Genomic DNA, 22,106 nt, shown 5'->3' on the forward strand with positions numbered 1-22,106 from the left:
ATTCACATCTGTTAAAGGTGCATTTTTCATCAGTTGCTTTATGGGAACTACTTCCACGCTCACCTAGTGTGATTAAATGTGTCAATGATCTTAATGAATCGCCAGTAAATAAAGTAATTCTTTAAGAAAATATTTTGAAAGTAAAATTACGGTTCAGTATCGGGATTCATCTGACCATGCAACGCTGTGCCACTGCGCCAATGGCCAGTGCTGATGGTCACGTGCCTATTTTACTCGTAGTTGCCGATGTTGAGGTGTCAACATTGGCACATGCATGGGTTATCGGTAATGGGCACCCATCGCTACGAGCGTGTTCAGACACGCTTCTACTCCATCCAGTATTAAAGTCTGATATCAGTTACGCCGCAGTTCGCCTCCTGTCCTGTTTTACCAGTCAGCCCAGCTTACGACGTCCGACATCTGTAATGGGGGTGGCCGCCCAACCCGACGACGTTTGGACGTGGTTGCAGCCTGGTTTGGCCACGTGTGGAAGACACTCAGCACAGCACTCCTCGAGCACCCGACAAGTCGTGCCGTTTTCGAAATGGCCGTGCCGAGCCTCCGCGCCATCATGGTGGTGGTTAGTGTTTAACGTCCCGTCGACAACGAGGTCATTAGAGACGGAGCGCAAGCTCGGGTTAGGGAAGGATTGAGAAGGAAATCGGCCGTGCCCATTCAAAGGAACCATCCCGGCATTTGCCTGAAACGATTTAGGGAAATCACGGAAAACCTAAATCAGGATGGTCGGAGACGGGATTGAACCGTCGTCCTCCCGAATGCGAGTCCAGTGTGCTAACCACTGCGCCACCTCGCTCGGTTGCGCCATCATGATCTGCCCTCTATCGAACTAAGATGCGGTCGTGCATTATCCTGCTGAAATGTAGGGTTTGGCAGGGATCGAATGAAGGGTAGAGCCAAGGGTCGTAACACATCTGAAATGTAACGTCCACTGTTCAAAGTGCCGTCAATGCGAACAAGAGGTGACCGAGACGTGTAACCAATGGCACCCCATACCATCACGCCGGGTGATGCGCCAGTGTGGCGATGACGAATATATGCTTCCAATGTGCGTTCACCGCGATGTCGCCAAAGACCGATGCGACCATCATGATGCTGTAAACAGAACCTTGATTCATCAGAAAAAATGACGTTTTCCCATTCGTGCAGCGAGGTTCGTCGTTGAGTACACCATCGCAGGCGCTCCTGTCTGTGATGCAGCGTCAAGGGTAACCGCAGGCATTGTCTCCGAACTGATGGTCCATGCTGCTACAAACGTCGTCGAACATGTATCGAGACGTGGCTGCACGATCCATTACAGCGATGCGGATAAGATGCCTGTCATCTCTACTGCTAGTGATACGAGGGCGTTCCGTATTACCTCTTGAACCCACCGATTCCATATTCTACTAACAGTCATCGGATCTCGACCAACGCGAACAGCAATGTCGCGATACGATAAACCGCAATCGCGATAGGCTACAATCCGACCTTTATCGAAGCCGGAAACCTGATGGTACGCATTTCCCCTCCTTGCACGAGGCATCACGACAACGTTTCACCAGGCAATGCCGCTCAAGTGCTGTTTGTGTGTGAGAAATCGGTTTTAAAGTTTCCTCATATCAGCACGTTGTAGCTGTCGCCAACCTTGTGCGAATGCTCTGAAAAGCTAATCGTTTGTATACTACAGCACCTTCTTCCTGTCGCTTAAATTCCGCGTCTGTAGCACGTCATCTTCGTAGTGTAGCAATTTTAATGGCCAGTAGTGTAAATGCCGCGTGCGTGAGTCTGATTAACAGTATTTCCTCGCTAGGTGGCGCTGCTATCACCTGGACGGTTTCATATCGATAGTAGGTTGGTGGCCATAAGGGTCCCGGCTTATCAGTGTACATTATTTACTGAAAATGTTGTTTGTAGTATGACATAAATAATGGAAGTGAACGGAGCTGGCGGGCCAGCCTACCTGAATGAAGAAGAGCTTGGGCTTGCCAGCGAGAGTGCGACACCTGCTGGCTATGAAGGGCTCCCACAGCCTCCTGGCGTCGTACTCCCCGTCCTTCGCATCCAGTCTGTCGCCGCGCTCGCCGTGCGTCAGCACGATCACCGCCAGGCAGTCGTGCTCGCTGTGGTCCTGCTGAGCCACTGGAACCACGAGACGACCACGCTGTCACAACCGGTGCCTCACACAATGGCTTACTCTATTTTTATTTGCGACTGGTATACAAGGCTGCAGCTAAGCTCTTCACCTGTTTGCTCCTGAAGATACCGTTATAAAGTTTTCAAACGATTTAGAGTCCCCACTGAATGACGTACACTGCCATTCCATAAATGTATTAATTACAATTTCTCGTTTTCAAACAGGAGCATACTACAGGGCGTCCGGAAAGACTCTCCCTGATTACATAACTTGATAACTCAGGCTAGAAGTAAGATACAAATATGAAACATGTGTCAAATTGTTTACAACTATCATAGTTTTTTTTCTGTTTTAGGTTCGCAGTACGTAAGTAGTGGATGAGGGGCAGTGCCCAAGAAGCCATGTTAACCAAGCAGGAGAAGGCACAGTGTGTCCTGTGGTCAAATGAGACACGATCACCAACCATAGTGAAGAGACACTTCCGGACAACTTTTGGATTGAATCCATCTGATGTCAAGAGCATTAGAGCCTGATATGAGAAGTTCAAGAACACAGGATCGGTTGCTGACCTACTGAGGTCTGGTCGACCAAGAACCTCAGCAGACAGGGTGGAAGATGTAAGGCAGTCTTTTCTTCGAAGTCCGAAGAAATATGCGTGCAGGGCCTCACGTGAATTACAGATGCCAAAAAGCTCTCTCCATGACATTTTACTCAAACGTTTATTGGTTTGTTGGGTTTGTGGGAAGAGACCAAACTGCGAGGTCATCGGCCTCGTCGGATCATGGAAGGACGGGGAAGGAGGTCGGCCGTGCCCTTTCAGATGAACCATCCCGGCATTTATCTGGAGCGATTTAGGGAAATCACGGAAAACCTAAATCAGGATGGCTGGACGCGGGATTGAACCGTAGTCCTCCCGAATGCGAGTCCCGTGTGCTAACCACTGCGCCACCTCGCTCTGTCACAAACGTTTATTGTTTCGTGCATACAAAGTGCAAATCGTTTAGACCTTGTTGCCCAATGACAGTACACGTCGACATGACTTTGAGGTCGAAATGCTATCACGTATTGAGGATGATGTTGGTTATCTCAGACGAATTGCCTTTTCCGACGAAGCGACCTTTTTTGTCAGTGGAGTAGTGAATCACCATAATGTGCGCATTTGGGGTTCGCAACCCCCGGGCGAGGTCATGGAGTGTACCAGAGGCAGTCAAAAAGGTGAATGTTTGGTGCGCGCTATTGCACGATCGAATTATCGGGCCATTCTTCTTCGCTGAGGCTACCATCACATCTGCAGTGTATCTGGACATGTTGCAACTGTGTGCTGTTCCTCAGCTGCTTCAGTATCACCCCGATGTCTTGTTCCAGCAAGACGGTACACCGCTTCATTGGGGTTTGGACGTCAGTGCCTATCTCGGTATGACCTTTCCTGGGCGATGGATTGGTCGTGATGGGTCAACGGTTTGGCTTCCACGCTCTCCTGACCTAACCCCACTAGACTTCTTTTTATGGGGTTATGTCAAAGACGAGGTCTACCGAACACGTGTACCAGATCTTGAAACTCTGCGGCAACGGTTAACCACAGTCGTTGAATCGATCCCTCCTGTGATCTTGGCTAATGTGAGGACGGAAATTGAAAATCGCCTAAATGTGCTACGTGTTACCAACGGTGCTCACGTGGAAGTTTACTGATGTGTGTAAAATACTTTGACAGTTTGTAAACAATTAGACATCAGTTTGATATTTGTGTCTTACTTCTAGCCTGATTTATGAGTTGCGGGAAAGACTTTTCGGACACCCTGTATTTTCTGTCGCTGGTACCGTAGTTCTAAACGAGACATTTGACGGCGTTCCACTTTCCAAAATCTGACGACTCGTTTAGATAAATGCTGTAGGCAAGGTGAACGAAAGACTGCGTTTTATTGGTAGAACACTTAGAAGATGCAACAGATCTTCTAAATTGACTGCCTACACTACGCTTGTCCGTCCTCTTTACGAGTATTATTGCGTGGTGTGGGATACTTAACATGTAAGATTAACGGAGTACATTTAGAAAGTTCAAAGAAGGGCAGCACGTTTCGTATTATCGAGAAGCAGGTGAGAGAGTGTCCAGTGATACAGGGCGGAAAGCATAACAACAAATGCGTTTCTATTTGCGGCGGGAACTTCTCTTCCGAATGGGAAAATATTTTTTCGAGGCTGACCTACATAGGGAGAAATGATCATCGTAATAAAATAAGGGAAATCCTAGCTCGCACGAAAATATATGGGAGTTAGTTTTTGCAGCACGCTGTTGGAGAGTGGTATAAGAAATGTTTGTCTGATGTCAAAGCTGTAGATGTATCAAAACAAAATTTCCAGACACTCTGTGACCAAAACGGTGCTGAAACAGAGGCTGACTGACTAAAGGGCGAAATACTACATGTATTTTTCCAAAGTAGTTTCACAGAGGAAGACTGCACTGTAGTTCCTTCTCTAGATTGTCGCACAGAAGACAAAATGATAGATATAGAAATAGATGACAGAGGGATAGAGAAACAATTAAAATCGCTCAAAAGAGGAAGGCCGCTGGTCCTGATGGCATACTAGTTAGATTTTACACAGAGCACGCCAAGGAACTTGCCCCCCTTCTTCCAGCGGAGGATCGCAGGTCTCTAGAAGAGCGAAGCGTTCCAAAGGATTGGAAAAGGGCACACACAGGTCATCCCAGTTTTCAATAAACGACGTCGAACAGATGTGCAGAACTATAGACCTATATCTATAACGTCGATCAGTTGTAGAATTTTGGAACACGTATTATGTTCGAGTATAATGACTTTTCTGGAAACTAGAAATCTACTCTGTAGGAATCAGCATGGGTTTTGAAAAAGACGATCGTGTGAAACCCAGCTCGAGCTATTCGTCCACTAGACTCAGAGGGCCATAGACACGGGTTCCCAGGTTGTTGTTGTTGTGGTCTTCAGTCCTGAGACTGGTTTGATGCAGTTCTCCGTGCCACTCTATCCTGTGCAAATTTAATCTCCCAGTACTTACTGCAACCTACGTCCTTCTGAATCTGCTCAGTTTATTCATCTGTTGGTCTCCCTCTATGATTTTTACCCTCCACACTGCCCTCCAATGCTAAATTTGTGATCCCTTGATGCCTCAGAACATGTCCTACCAACGGGTCCCTCCTTCTTGTCAAGTTGTGCCACAAACTCCTCCCCGATTCTGTTCAATACCTCCTCATTATATATGTGATCTACCCATCTAATCTTCAGCATTCTTCTGTAGCACTACATTTTGAAAGCTTCTATTCTCTTCTTGTCCAAATTATTTATCGTCCATGTTTCACTTCCATACATGGCTACACTCCATACAAATACTTTCAGAAACGACTTCCTGACACTTAAATCTGTACTTGATGTTAACAAATTTCTCTTCTTCAGAAACGCTTTTCTTGCCATTGTCAGTCTACATTTTATATCCTCTCTACTTCGACCATCATCAGTTATTTGCTCCCCAAATACCAAAACTCCTTTACTACTTTAAGTGTCTCGTTTCCTAATCTAATTCCCTCAGCGTCACCCGACTTAATTCGACTACATTCCATTATAGTCGTTTTGCTTTTGTTGATGTTCATCTTATATCCTCCTTTCAAGACACTGTTCATTCCATTCAACTGCTCTTCCAAGTCCTTTGCTGTCCTTCTCCGTGGATTTTAATACCTACTCCGAAGTTTTCTTTTGTTTCCTTTACTGCTTGCTCAATATACAGACTGAATAACATCGGGGAGAGGCTACAACCCTGTCTCACTCCCTTCCCAACTGCTGCTTCCCTTTGATGTCCCGGTAGATGCCGTGTTTGTTGACTTCCGCAAGGCGTTCGATACAGTTCCTCGCAGTCTTTTGATGAACAAAGTAAGAGCGTATGGACTATCAGACCAATTGTGTGATTGGATTGAAGAGTTCCTAGATAACAGAAAGCAGCATGTCATTCTCAATGGAGAGAAGTCTTCCGAACTAAGAGTGGTTGCAGGTGTGCCGCAGGGGAGTGTCGTAGCACCGTTGCTATTCACAATATATATAAATGGCCTTGTGGATAACATCGGAAGTTCATTGAGGCTTTTTGCGGATTATGCTGTGGTATATCGAGAGGTTGTAACAATGGAAAATTGTACTGAAATGCAAGAGGATCTGCAACAACTTGACGCATGGTGCAGGGAATGGCAACTGAATCTCAATGTAGACAAGTGTAATGTGGTGCGAATAGATCTCTTATCATTTAGCTACAACATAGCAGGTCAACAAATGGAAGCAGTTAATTCCATAAATTATCTGTTAGTACGGATTGGGAGTGATTTAAAATTGAATGATCATATAAAGTTGATCGTCGGTAAAGCAGATGCCAGACTGAGATTCATTGGAAGAATCCTAAGGAAATGCAATTCTAAAACAAAGGAAGTACGTTAGAATACGCTTGTTCGCCCACTGCTTGAATACTGCTCAGCAGTGTGGGATGCGTACCAGATAATGTTGATAGAAGAAATAGAGAAGATCCAACGGAGAGCAGCGCGCTTCGTTACAGGATCATTTAGTAATCACGAAAGCGTTACGGAGATGGTAGATAAACTCCAGTGGAAGACTCTGCAGGAGAGACGCACAGTAGCTGGGTACGGGCTTTTGTTGAAGTTTCGAGAACATACCTTCACCGAGCATTCAAGCAGTATATTGCTTCCTCCTACGTATATCTCTCAAAAAGACCACGAGGATAAAATCAGAGAGATTAGAGCCCACACGGAGGCATACCGACAATCCTTCTTTCCACGAACAATACGAGACTGGAATAGAAGGGAAAACCGATAAAGGTACTCAAGTTACCCTCCGCCACACACCGTCAGATGGCTTGCGGAGTATGCATGTAGATGTAGAAGAGAATTCTTTGAAGAAAGAGGCTACTGTTCTGGTGTTGCAACAGAACCGAACGGGAGAATTGCATGTGTATTCTGCAATTCCGCTGGTTTTCTGCTGGTGAAGTGGCTCATGATGTGGCTGGAAGTTGTTTCCACACAAAGTGTGAACAATCGTAGGCTGACTTATTCCAGAGGCACTCGCAGTTTCTCTGGAGCTAACATGTGAGTCATGAGAAACAGCTGCAAGAAAACCTATTTCGTCCATTCGTCCTACGGGAGATTTTGCTGTTTACCTTCTGCATGGAGTATCAGTGCCCTTCTATTAAAACCGTTTGCACATTGCTCGACGCTATCTGTTGGAATACCTTTTAGCGTACAACTCAACGGTGCTCTTCGTGGACCTTCCACATTATCCACAAAAAAATGGCCGCGTTATCGGCGTGGCGTCCTTGTGCCGTTTGACACCCGATGCTGATGCGTCCTTTTTTTGGGGCCAGCATCACCCAGGGTCGTGTAGGGTAAAAATCGTAGAGTGAGACCGAGAGATCAATACATTAAGCAGATTCAGAAGGATGTAGGCTGCAGTAGGTACTGGGAGATGAAGAAGCTTGCACAGGATAGAGTAGCATGGAGAGCTGCATCAAACCGGTCTCAGGACTGAAGACCACAACAACATACCTGGACCAACCTGACGTGTAATGAGTGCTGTCAGAAGCGACCAGTGAAACTGAGCTACGTCTTGGGCCAGCATACAACATCAATGGCGCAGGGGGGTCAGTAGCTGTTCTGTCTTCAAATATTGTGCGATGTTGGTTAGATTGGATTGGAGGACTGGGTTTACAGTAAATTATGAGACTTACTGAGGGCATTGTCTTGGACAGTTCAGAGGAAATGCACGAGGCTTACGCCGACATGCGCCCTTTTCCATGGACGAAATGTAATTTACTAGTGTTAGTGCCCCCTGCACTCAGTCATCACCTGTAATGCGCTTCAAGTGCATAAGGTTCGGGCATTACGCCAGGAGAGTGACGAGCGTACAGGTGCAAAAATCAGGGCATGTCAAGAATTGTTACAATAGTGCTAAAGTTAAGTGTCCCTGTGTTTGTCCTATTGTGCTTGTATCAGTGGTTTAGATACAGTATGTATAAAACAAAGGCACAGGTGGTCACCGGTCAGGAACCTGTTGAAATATGACTATACCAAGTAGTTCAAATGAGAGCAGATGAAACATATCTGCAGTTGGATGCTTTGTAGGAGGAGGGTTTCCGTCCAGCTTATCGGTGCCCATCCTAGATGCTAGTGCTGTTAGCCTAGTTAATCCTTTCCTGGACAGGATAGGAGACGATGCGTTAGTATTAGTGAAAATCTGTTGACCGTCGCAAAGCTACTTTTCTTGGGCTGATGAACAATTGTCACGAAGGGCCGAGCTATGTTTAACAGGGGATGTGTAAACTTATGTGATGTGCCACGAGCAACTGAGAAACGCTCAGACGTTTCATGTTCTGAGGGATGTTCATTACAGCAGCATAGAAGAAAGAAAAGCTTTACGCACCAGATAAATCAGTTAAATGGTATGTCACAGAAGCGGGGCGAATCTATCAACAGTTTTACCGAGAGAATAAGAAGACTCAGTACGAGGTGCATTCAAGTTCTAAGGCCTCCGATTTTTTTTTTCTAATTAACTGCTCAGCCGAAATCGATGAAACTGGCGTTACTTCGCGACGTAATCGCCCTGCAGACGTACACATTTTTCACAACGCTGACGCCATGATTCCATGGCAGCGGCGAAGGCTTCTTTAGAAGTCTGTTTTGACCACTGGAAAATCGCTGAGGCAATAGCAGCACGGCTGGTGAATGTGCGGCCACGGAGAGTGTCTTTCATTGTTGGAAAAAGCCAAAAGTCACTAGGAGCCAGGTCAGATGATTAGGGAGCATGAGGAATCACTTAAAAGTTCTTATCACGAACAAACTGTTGCGTAACGTTAGCTCGATGTGCGGATGTGTTGTCTTGGTGAAACAGCACACACGCAGCCCTTCCCGGACGTTTTTGTTGCAGTGCAGGAAGGAATTTGTTCATCAAAACATTTTCGTAGGATGCTCCTGTTACCGTAGTGCCCTCCGGAATGCAATGGGTAAGGATTACGCCCTCGCTGTCCCAGAACATGGACACCATCATTTTTTCAGCACTGGCGGTTACCCGAAATTTTTTTGGTGGCCGTGAATCTGTGTGCTTCTATTGAGCTGACTGGCGCTTTGTTTCTGGATTGAAAAATGGCATCCACGTCTCATCCATTGTCACAACCGACGAAAAGAAAGTCCCATTCATGCTGTCGTTGCGCGTCAACATTGCTTGGCAGCATGCCACACGGGCAGCCATGTGGTCGTCCGTCAGCATTCGTGGCACCCACCTGGATGACACTTTTCGCATTTTCAGGTCGTCATGCAGGATTGTGTGCACAGAACCCAGAGAAATGCCAACTCTGGAGGCGATCTGTTTAACAGTCATTCTGCGATCCCCCAAAACAATTCTCTCCACTTTCTCGATCATGTCGTCAGACCGGTTTGTGTGAGCCCGAGATTGTTTCGGTTTGTTGTCACACGATGTCATGCCTTCATTAAACTGTTGCACCCACGAACGCACTTTTGACACATCCATGACTCCATCACCACATGTCTCCTTCAACTGACGATGAATTTCAATTGGTTTCACACACGCAAATTCAGTAAACGAATGATTGCACGCTGTTCAAGTACGGAAAACGTCGCCATTTTAAGTATTTAAAACAGTTCTCATTCTCGCCGCTGGCGGTAAAATTCCATCTGCCATCTCTGGGAGGTATTGACAATGAACACGGCCTCATTTTAAAACAATGCGCATTTTTCTATCTCTTTCCAGTCCGGAGAAAAAAAATCGGAGGCCTTAGAACTTGAATGCACCTCGTATTAATACCTGTAAGTTGGCTCTCAGCACTATGGGACTTAACATCTGAGGTCATCAGTCCCCTAGAACTTAGAACTACTTAAACCTTACTAACCTAAGGGCTTCACACACATCCATGCCCGAGGCAGGATTCGAACCTGCAACCGTAGCGGTCTCGCGGTTCCAGACTGAAGCGCATAGAACCGCTCGGCTACAACGGCCGGCCCTGTGAGTTAAAGGAGAGTTACAACACAAATAAGATCCATCTACAAGAAGCAGCGCACAAGGTAGTAGATGCATTGCCACCCATTGTGTCAAGGAAGGTAAGAGCAGAATCTCTGAAAGAATTAGGTGGAGCCATTGGCACAACAACGGATTTAGGAGAAACAGATGGCTAGTCAGAGAATCATTTTTTCCGTTGACATGAAATGCTAGCATTGTAGAGGATCGGGCCACATACAGTGAGATTGGCTTTATCCGCAATGTAGAAAATGTGGGAAAGTTGGACGTTAAGAACAAGACTGTAGAAAAATAGGGAGGATAACAGAACGGTATTAAATAGAAATAGCCAACCATTAAATGAGAATGGAGGGCCCAGGTCCTCTAGGCAGCACGCTCATTGAATGTTAGCAGAGTTTTGGATGGAAAGGAAGCACAAATGCCTATCATACACAGCGGTGTACATGTCCGTATTAAGTTTGCACCCCATACGAAAGAGGTTATTAAACCCTTCACAGTATAGATTATGTAGAATAGAGGGTAATGACGTGCATTCGCTGGGATTGGCAGTATTAAGTTTTCAGGCGGGAGCAAAGCCATTTTGGAAGAATGTGGAGGTTACATATAATGCAGATGACAGTTACAGCATATCCTTCGTTGGGTTTTCTGTATAAGCACCACGCTAAAACTACTCTCCATGAAACATAGTTCTGTCTGGGAAAGTGTTGTCAGTGACATACTGCTACAAGTCTCATCTTTCCAGTATAATGAACCGATTGAACTACGTGCAAAAGCATTAATGATCAGTTCATGTGATTGCATACCACAAGGTACAGGGACCCTACTACAGATGAAAGTAGTAACAGATCTACCAGTAAACGTGCTATTGTAGTTGAACCACTGTTCGAAAATAATGAACTGGATAAAACACAAAAACATTTTACTTGCACAGGAGGTAGACAGTAAGCAGATAGTGCACTTCAGCATTGATAATTTCGTGAATGAAGACAGAGAGTTACCTAAAGCATTGTTGGTCACCGGTTTAGATGTTCTAGATGAAGATGATCTGGACAGGATGAATTTGAAGCCTACCTATAAGATAACCATCGGCGTAACTGCATTATATGAGAAGGTGAAACATTTAAAGGTAACGAAAAGAGTACCAACTACAGTGACGCAACACAGAATACCATCTGGTGTGAATCACTGGTGTAGTCTGCGCCGCATCACATAATGATGGAGTCTATTAACCAGCAACTGTGTAATGGCAACATTGAGGAAACTACAGTCCATGAGGTGATCCTCTAGTGGTAGTACCAAAAGAGAAAAGAGAGTGAATGAAAAGAAGGAGTAGAAGTTTAGCTGTGGCTATAGATGCCTCAATAGTCATTCAATTACAGACATATACCCAATCCTGAATATAACATAAATACTGGACAATTTGTGGCATTGTAGGTATATTTTCCCTATAGATCTAAGGAGTGGATATCATTAGCTGAAAACAGCATATCAACCTTGAAGTCATTACCAGTGTCGCCATATGCTGTTTAACACGAAGTACACACTAGCCACATTTCAGCGTTTCATGGAGTGTGGAGTGGATTAAATTTAATGTATCGTTTATCTGGACGAGATCCTTGTGATTGCTAGAGATACAGAGGGGCGTGTACGTTGGTGTTAAAGGGAATATGCTCAGCAAACATAAACATTAGCACAGAAAAGTGTTAGTTTCCACTGCAGGATGTAAATTACTTTGCACATGTAGTATTATGAAAAGGATAAATTGCTACTCACCATAGAGTGGAGATGTTGAATCGCAAACAGGACCAACAAAAACCACTAAACAAGCAAGCTTTCGGCCAAAAGGCCTTCTTCTGCTGAAGTAGACAACGAACACAAACACACACGCACATGCACACACACACACACACACACACACACACACACACACACACACACACACACACACACATTCACACAAACACCTCAGTTGCCAGAGACAGTGGTCATGTGTGTATGTGTGTGTGTTTGTGAGTTGTGTGTGTGTGTGTGTGTGTGTGTGTGTGTGTGTGTGTGTGTGTGTGTGTGTGTGTGCGTGTTTGTGTGTGTATTTTGTCTATTTCAGAAGAAGGCCTTTTGGCCGAAAACTTACTTGTTTAGCGGTATTTTTTAATGTGTGTGTCTGCAACTCAGCATCTCCACTATAAGGCGAGTAGCAATATATCCTTTTCATAATAGCGTCATTATTCTATCCTGGATTTTTCCATTTTTAGGACACCGAATTATTCATGAGAGGGTGTGGACGGATTCTAGAAGGATGAACACCTTCCAGAATTTCCAGCCGTTCAGGGACGAGAGGAGTTGCAATGGTTTTTGAAGTTAGTGAAATGTTAGAGGAAATTTCTCCCAAGTATAGCAGACCTCTTGTGCTCTTATTGACAAAAGAAGTAAAGTTAAACTGGACATCAAAATGCAATGCTTCATTAGAAAAGCCGAAGAAATTGCTGACTACTAGCCCAGTAATGGTATTTTTGAACTAAAAATAGGATTCCATATTATGATGGGACACTAAAAATCACACACTAGACTCTATTTTAAGGAAAGAGGTAGAAGGGGATGAACATTCCATAACCTAACCAAGGCAACAATTAGACAGAGCTGAGATGAACAATTCTCCAAAAGTAAAGGGCATGCTGAGCCTCATATATGGTGCCACATACGTCTGCTGCAGTTTATATAAAAAAGTTTGACGTAATCACAGATCTAACGATGTTGAATTGGGTGTTTGTGTTAAAGGATCCATCTATTAGGCTCACAAACTTAGCACAGAAACTAAGTGAATTTAGAAGTTGTTCGTAAACCTGGTAAAAATCCCTGTAATGCAGGCAGCCTCAATAGGGAGACTGGTGTATTATGGAAAGTTTGTCTTAAAATTGCAGAGTCACAGAGCGCAAGCTGCAGATGGGGATTGCAAACTATTTGGAATGCAGCTGCAGTTCATTATACATGATGGTGTATTACGCAGGATGTAAAAGCTTGGACCATGTGGTTACAATTCCGTTGCGTGAAGAAGTACCAAAACAGGCACATGACCACATATTATCCAGTTAGGGTGACGGAGGCAAAGGACCAAAGGACCAAGGAGTAAAGAGTAGCTCAATATCACTGGTGATGCACACATAGAAAAGGTGTGAACAATTATGCTAAGAAACCGCGTGCCGTGTGGACAGTGGGCAGAGTTGAGCCAGCAACATATTCTACTGGCAAAGTTACCTGTCACTAGAGGTGAGTAAACGTTTTATAATGATTGGGATGGAGAGTTCAGGACCTTCTGACCAGACACCAGGGGTGAACGGCTATCTTCTGCCAATACTAGATAACATTTGGCGCTTGGTGCGATGTGAGAATTGTTGCTGCCCTGAATCAGTAAGCTGACATGGTAGCACAGGCAACAGTGAACAACTGGCTATTAAAGTTCGGTGTTACAGAGAAGTTCATTATGAATCAGAGCACCAATTTAACATTGTAATTAAGGAAGCAGTTGTGTAATTTGTTGCAGTTTGTAAGTTGAGGACATCCCCATTACATCCACAGCCAAATGGTAGAGCAGAAAGTATACATCAAATGATAGGGAAAATATTAACTCACCATGTGAACAGTCATCAAGGTGACTGGGATATTTTACTGTCATAAGCTGTCACAGCATATAATTCTAAGACTCGTGAAAGTACAGGGCTCTCACCAAAGTAATATATAGTAGGAACAAGCCGCCGCCATTTAACGTAAACCTAAGGTTGGGAAAAATGGTGCGTCAGTGCAAATTTTCTGGAAGATATCGTAAGAGGAAAGAAAGCAAATATCAGAATCCTTGAAGGTCAGGAATGGTTGGGAAACCACAATGCAAACCACCATAGTACTGTATAGGTCAGTGGGTTATACTGACAAGCTCATACACTGTAAAAGGAAAAATTAAGAAATTTATTATCTGGAATAAATATCCATGTCAGGTAATTGTGAGGACCTAGTCGGTGAACATTAAACAGCAGCTTTCGGCACAGAAATGGTTATAGAAGCTGGAAGTATATGCCCTTCTGGGGTGCATCAGATCAAGATACTTTACCACCGTTTGTTGTTGTTTTTTTTAATATGTATGTTGTGCTCCGTTCTTTACGTCATGTGGTGTGCTTTAATTGTGTGTACATGTGCAGTTCATCATTTTCATGCAAATATACGTGTAGTTGCACATCAAATGATCCAACAGACACTAAAGTAAGAAAACTATTTATCACGGGCAAATTACACAATCTTTTTTTATGGAAATGTAATTTGAAGCTTTAAGACCCACAATAAGGAACAAGTAACGAGCGAAGCACCGTACTAGCTCGTCTGTTAACAAAACATCTCAGGTTCATTTTGCAATGCAATTTCAATGAAAGTAATACTGCTTTAATGTCATGAAATATTATTGTGTGGCATATTCATCACTGATCGTTTCGTAATAAGTTGATTTCTGTGAATTTACATAGCTGAGATGAAAGATAGCCGTTAAGGGGCAACCACAAGAATTTGATGAAAACTACTATCGATCTTTGTAAATAAATTAAAATAACACTGCAGTTAATTAACATAATTAAAATGCAAACTTTGTATTTTGTTTCCATGGCTGTGTACCACTTAATATTGGGAATATTAAAATAAGACGTTGGAGCCATGCAAATGGCCGACGACAATGGAAACAGTTAGACTTTGTTATTTTGAATTTTGTACTTGGAATATCGTTCACTCGTCTTGTTAGTGTAAAGAGCTAGGTTTCTGTTTTATTACTGGACGAATACGGTGAGGGTAAAGTAGGACGATTGTAGGGAAGCAGCCCACTCACGCCTTATAAAATTCACATCAGTCTTTCCATTGTGTGCCAGCCGAGTCCACTGTAACTAGCTCTGACGTCATAAATGTTGCGCAATACTTTAAAAATTAAGTAAATAACATGAAACGTTTCTAGCATGTCAGGAGTAATACTAAATCAATATGTGTTGAATATCAGTTCAAGAACTTTAACCATTTCTGAAATTTGGATGTTTTTCTGTAAAAATCATTGGCGCAATAGAAAAGAGCTAGAAACTTAAAAATTTCTGTTTAGAGTCCTTTTTCATAATAATTTAGTAGAAAAAGTAGTCTGGGTCTCACAAATTAAAATTTTAGTAGAAATTCATGATTTTCTGGTTTTTGTCTTAAAAATTAAGGAAGCAAGATACATTAAGTAGGCAAATAAATAAAGCTAGGATGTTTAAATTTAAGTAGAAGGGAGATCCGCTGTAATCATAAAGATGTGAGATGTTTCAACTGAATAACTATAAAACTATAGCGATAGCGTATCTCCAAAGGGCAAGTTCAAAGCTCGGCTACTGCGTGTAGTGTAATTAAATTATTTCTCTCGCCCAAAATATTTGACTTAGCCACGTCAGACTTTTATTATGATTACTTACCTGTGTGCTGATTGCACATTTACATTGAGAGCTTCATCGGCCATAAGCAAAGTAAGCATTCATTTATTCGATAACTTAAAGTGGTGCATTACTAGCCCAGTGGCTATTCGGGAGAGCGGATTTGATCAGGCGTTACCTTAGCCGTCAGCACCATGGCTTTATATGTAAGGACGCTGCGTGAGGAAGAAAGGCCCCAGTTCTCTCCAGACGCTGACCAGCGCACCATCTGTACCGGGAGTCGCGTCGCACCGGTATCGTTGCTATAAACAGCCTCGGATGCCGTAATAAGTTACTCGGGATACACATAACCATGAAATCGTTTTTGAGTGAAGTGTTAATTCTGGGATGACTTTAATGATCTATCTTCAGTTTGCGTATGTCGTATTTTCACGTGTCGCCACGGGACAGACGTTCTATCATTATTTAGCGTGGCGTTTGATGAACATTATCATCCAATTTTGGCGAGAATTTACTTAAACATTTAATTTGAACAGTTGTAGTTGCATCAGCGCATTAGACTCTGAAGTGCTCTGGCAGTTGGATTGTGTGGATTCTTTTGGTCTGTGACTTTCAGAATATAGTGAACATTTTACAGAGAATGGTTTTTGATTATGAATCCCAGACAATCTCCTAATTCCTCAGAGCTATACGCTGTAGCTATAAATGTATTTCTCAGATGAAGTGGGCACTAGGAATTCTAATTACAGGCTTCACGTTTTGCTAATCACTTTCTGGTTGCCAATATTGTAGTTAGAGAGCCAGTGTTGAGAACGGCAAACAACAGCATTAAATAAATCTAATAGGAACATGTATAACAATTAATTTCCACCCAACGCCCGACATATGTTGCATCGGCCAGGAAAGAAACTGAGTAAAAGTTAAATTGATTTTTAAATTTTCGGATTCGGGAGTGAAATGCGACACGCAACTGAGTAATAGAACTGTGATAGTGTTACGTGTGTATGTGGACGACGCAATTGCATTAACAACTAATCTGGATTGACGGAGCTGGCACTGAGTCTAGCATCGCGAGAAGCCAGTTTCGCCTCACCGCAGCAACCGGAGCCTCGCCTGCAGTTGCGGGCCACGCAAACACACAGTGCCGTCTGAAGTTCAACGCGCCGCGCCGGCAACGCCATACGTCGTGCAGAAGGAACTAAGTTAAGTGGAAAGCTGTTAAAAATTTTACTAACCTGCACTAAAAGTCTGTTGGCGATGGAACCGCCAGAAGAAACTGAGGTTAAACTTAAATCAGAACCTATGTCTGGTGAGGGAACTGTAAATTCAGACAACGGTTCAAGTGTAAATCTGCATGGAAATAGTAATGTTAAAGTGAAATGTGAAGTATTGTCTCCTGACAATAGTGTGAAAAGGGGCAATGATTCAGTAATAGAGACCCCTGTAGTAAAGCAGAAATCAGAAATTGTTAATTTATTGGATGATAGTTTATCTGATGAGTTAAAAACGAAACAGTCATCAGAAGTGGTAGAGTTTAAAAAGGATAAGTCAGATATGACTGATCTATCAGATGTTTCATTTCGTTTTGATGATTCTGGTATTGGAGCTAGTTTTTCGTGACCTGAGTGTGATAAAAAACCAGCTAGTGAGCAACCCATAGATACTGGGGCTATTGATTTAATATGATTTTAATATATGAGATTGTGGCCAGCCAAACTAATTTTAATAAACGATTGGAGGTAATGGACAATACCTTCAAGGCTGCTTGCAATAAGTCGAAAGAGGATCTGGACAGTTTTAATTATAAAATTGATTACAACCATGAGAATATTAAGAAAAAGGTTGCTCAACAATTTTCTGAAAGTTATAAAACAGTAAAATCCGAAGTTTCTGAGGTTCGCAAAGACTTCCAAATGGAAGATGCGAAGCTGGAGCACAAGTTAACAGAAAAGATCCAGGCGGCATCTGAACTGTGCTCAGATGGGTTTAAAGATGTTAATATAAAAGTAAACATATGTCAAGCAGAAGTAGACGCAATCAAAACTGATACTACTCATATTGTGCAAAGAGTAGATAATGTTGAAATGAGAGTAGAAAATATTAGTACTAACATTGCTAACATTGAGAGTAAAGTAGCTTCAGTAACTTCTGGTAATGGTTGTATGCAACAAGTTGTAGTTGCAAACGCCGCTTTTATCGGGTGTCGGCAGTTCTTGCGGTTCGATCCAGATAAAAATATCCAACCGCTAGATTTCTGGAACGATTTTGCAGATGTGATTCCACCATCTTGGTCTGAACGAGAGAAAATCTCGTTTATTAGAAGCCGTTTAGCATGTGACGCCATGCGTTGGTCAGCTGATGTTATGTTGAAGTGTAAAACATTAGCGGAATTTAAAACAGCTTTCATTAATGAGTATTGGTCCAGTAATAAGCAAAATGAAGTGTTGAGAGAATTTTGGAGTGGAAAACGCTTCAATGTAGGCAAGGAATCTATTAAAGTATTTGCTAGGTCATGGATCTAATGTATGTCACATTTGGCCGAAAAGCTAAAACCTGAAATGATAATACAAGGTCTTGAAGACAAACTGCCATGGTATTGGCAAACTAGAATTATATCTGCTCCTAGAGACAATCTGGATCGTTTCATTGAATATTTGGAACGCGTAGAGCGTGTTGCTGCCAATGAGGGGCAAGCACGTAATAACAGAAATTGTAATAACACTAGTAGTAATTTTAAGAACGAGCAGAATGACAATGTAAACATTAGAACAGTAGGTGTTCGCCATCCTAAGAGAGGTAGGAATTGGAGAAATAATTATCAGAACCAACAATGGCATCCAAATGATAGTAATTTTGTTCAAAACAAAATTATGCAGGTAACAACAGTGCGGAAAGCAATGCTGTGCCAGTTAACTATAATGGAAATAAAGGAAACAGTAGTAGGCCGAGGCAGGAAAACTAGTTCCCTTATATGAGAACACTGGCGCTCACCAGGCAGTTACTTTTCTTAAGCCAGTCATTACAGTAATTGGTAAGATACATCAGAATACTGAGACTGAACATGTGGATGAGGGGTCGGTAGCATCTAAGGATACAGCAGAAATATTAGATCACTCACAGTATTTGATAGGTACCGTGTGAAAGACGCTTTCTAAGTGGGAAGAGAAAGAGAAGATGCAGCAGTGTAACGGTAGGGAAGAGCTACAAAATACTGAATTGTCAGGTGAAGAAGCAGAAGAAGTTCATGGTTATATTTACGATGAGGATGATGTGCTCTTGTCTAAAGTGCCTGTGCACGATGTTGATACTGTACTAATAGATTTAGGACAGGAGGTAAGTGAGAATGCAGAGCATAGCCTGTTGGGGGTCGATGAACCCAGTAGCTGTGACCAGTTGTCACTTGAGAAGGAACCCGGCAATAATGGTGAAAGTGGTTTAGCTGTGACTAGTGTTATGCCCGGTCTGGAGGCGCAGAATCGCTCAGACCACAGTAATTTGGGTCATGTTCAGCAAACTAAATATAATGAAGTCGTGCTGTGTTTCGATTTGAAATTAATAGACCGACTGGAAAATGCAGCTGGAAATGTAATTCAGGAAACCCCTACACACCTTGACCTAAATGTAATGAAGACAGATGTCGATCACTTTAGTTGGAGACAAATCCAAAAGGAACTATTGGATGCGTTTGAGGAACCACCTATACAAACTAGAACAAGCCACCCTATAATAATAGTGAATATGTTGGTTATCAATGTACGTTGTCTCTTAGACAGTGGAAGTGAGGTGATTGCGAGCGATATCTCAGTCCTTCTTTGATGCATTACCTGGTAAAGACAAGCTTACAGTAATGAGGGTATCAGGACTAAGAATAATTGGTGCTACTGGCAAGGTGTCAAAAACGGTGAAGCAAGGAGCTTTGCTGCCCTTTGATATTAATGGTAATTTAATTGATCATCCATGCTTAATTGTAAATAACCTCAGTATTGAGGTTTTAACTGGCATTGATTTCTTGTCGAAATATCAGAGTGTTGTTGACTTTGAAAGAAGCCAGTTAAAAATGGTTTTGCCGATAAACGGAGTAATTACGGTACCTTTTATTGATAAACATGTGGTAACTAATGATGAAACGTGGGAGCTGCCTATACGAGTTCTGAAAAATAGGAGCTATTGGGACGAAGGTGTTAATTTTAGTAAAAGTAAGCTAAACACAGAAGAAGAAGAAGAAGATGCAATTATTTTGGACAAAATAGAAGCTAAATTGCAGGAAATCGATAAAATTTCAGGTAATCAGAAGGAAGAACTGAGACAGGTTTTAAAAAGGCATCATAGGGTATTTTCAAATCAACCTAGCGTGGTCAAAGGTTATGAATATCAGTTAAAGGTGAAACCTGGCCAAGTGTTTTTCAGAAAGATATACCAAATACATGTAGCTAGGAAGGAGGCGGTTCAAAAGGAGATACAGAGAATGCTAGAGTGGGGTGTGATTGAGAAAGCGGTCTCTGAGTTCAATAATCCTCTTGTTGCTGTACCAAAAAGAGACGGGAGTGTCAGATTGGTCTTGGACGCTCGTTGGTTGAATGAAATAGTGGTTACGGAAAGTGACAGACCGCCGAACATGGACGAGTTATTGCAAAAGTTCCGGGGAGTAAAATTCTTAACTTCTATGGACATCACGTGTGGATATTGGAATTTGCCACTGGTGGAAAGTTCAAGGAAGTACACAGCTTTCTTGTACGAAGGAGTTTGTTACCAATACCGTGTGGTACCTTTCGGACTTCATATCTCTGTTTGTGCCTTAGTACGTGTGATGTGCCATGTTTTAGGACCAGCCTTAATTAATAAAATCACTGTCTACGTAGATGATCTGTTAAAAGCAACACCTACCTGGGAAGAACACATAGTTTTATTAGAGGAAGTGTTAGAGGCTATTGAGAGAGGTGGCATGAAACTAAAGATAGAAAAGACAGAGTGCCTAAAGAGGAAATAGGTTTATTGGGATATATGATAAGTGGAAAAAGTATTCTGCCTGACCCAGGCAAGCTAGCGGTCATTGAAAAATTTTAGGCTCCCAGAAACAAGAAGCAGTTGAGATCCATGTTCGGTCTTTTCGGCTTCTATAGGCGTTTTGTTAGTGATCAGGCTTTTAATGCGCTCTGTCTTCACCTCCTGCTGAAGAAGAATACCCCTTGGGTTTGGACAGCAGAATGCCAACAGGCGTTCGAGGTGCTTAAACAATCTTTAATTAATAGTCCTATTTTACATCATCCTGATTTTGAAAAACCATTCTGTATGTCTGTTGATGCTAGTGGCTATGGTATAGCTGTGGAGATATTCCAAGTAGAAATAGAGAACGAGCAAGAAGTGCACAAGACTATAGCTTTCGCAAGTCGATCTTTACAAGCAGCAGAGAGAAATTATGGGATCTCAGAACTGGAAGAATTGGCAATTGTATTTGGGGTACAGAAATTTGAGCAGTATCTATTAGGTCACAAGATAATTGTTTACAGTGACCATAAGGCGTTGACCTTTTTAAAGACCTGTAAGTTGAGGAATGCTCGTTTGGTAAGATGGTCATTGTATCTCCAGCAGTTTGACCTTGAGGTTAGATATATTCAAGGGAAAGATAATTTGGTCGCTGATGGGTTATCTAGAAGTGCGGAACTCTGTGACGACGCGGGAATTACAGCAACAGACCTAAGTGAAGTACGAATGTTTGCGTTGCACGAAGTAAAGGAAGAAAGTGCATTAAAGAGGGTGATTAAGAACTTGAGACGTGAGCAAAATGCAGATGACCAGCTGAAATTAGTAAAGAGCTATTTGGGAGATGCGAACTATCATAAGGTTTCGCAATACTACTGTCTGCATAAAGGTATTCTCTTTAGGAGGAAAAAGGTAGGTGTTTCTGAGTGGAAGCTATGCTTTCCCTCACAACATCTAGACTTACTAATCGACTATGTACACCTGACGTATGGGCACTATGGTGCAAAGAAGTGCATTGCAAAATTAAAAGAGAAAGTTGTGTTTGACAACATGTACCGCCGTGTTGCCAAGCGTCTAGCATCTTGTGTAGTGTGCCAGAAAGTCTGTGGTGCTAACACCAGAATACAAGGGGATATGCATTCAGTAGAGCCAACTGAAACGCTAGAATTACTGGCTTGTGATTTGTTTGGTCCTCTCCCTGCTTCGAGAGGTAGGTGACCCCCTGTTTTTGTTGTTGTGGATGGATTTAGTAAATATGTTAAGCTATACCCAATTAAAAGAGCAAATGCAAAAACGCTGGTAGAAAAGTTGGAAAAAGATTTCTTCGCGAACGATGGAGTTCCGAAGAGTTTGCTGTCAGACAATGGGCTTCAATTTACTTCTGATAGATTTAAGGAATGTCTGGATAAGGCGGGAGTGAAGCATCTGAAAATATCTGCGTATTTCCCCCAAGGAAATATGAGTGAACGTATTATGAGAGAATTGAATAGGCTTTGCAGTACTTATTGTGCTCGGAAACAC

At 42.7% G+C, this 22,106-nt stretch overlaps 1 protein-coding gene across 3 annotated transcripts in view; it reads right to left on the reverse strand.

Annotated features, from left to right (window-relative positions):
- Nucleotides 1-22,106, reverse strand: part of LOC126281729 (caspase-1-like) — a 161,569-nt gene that overhangs the window by 32,603 nt on the left and 106,860 nt on the right. For all 3 annotated transcript variants that reach the window (XM_049980916.1, XM_049980912.1, XM_049980925.1), the window contains one exon: nt 1,961-2,139. In XM_049980916.1, the coding sequence (XP_049836873.1) occupies nt 1,961-2,139 (179 nt within the window). The remainder of the gene's footprint in view (nt 1-1,960; nt 2,140-22,106) is intronic.

Source organism: Schistocerca gregaria, chromosome 1 (genome assembly GCF_023897955.1).
Source record: "Schistocerca gregaria isolate iqSchGreg1 chromosome 1, iqSchGreg1.2, whole genome shotgun sequence".
Taxonomy (NCBI): Eukaryota; Metazoa; Arthropoda; class Insecta; order Orthoptera; family Acrididae; genus Schistocerca; species Schistocerca gregaria.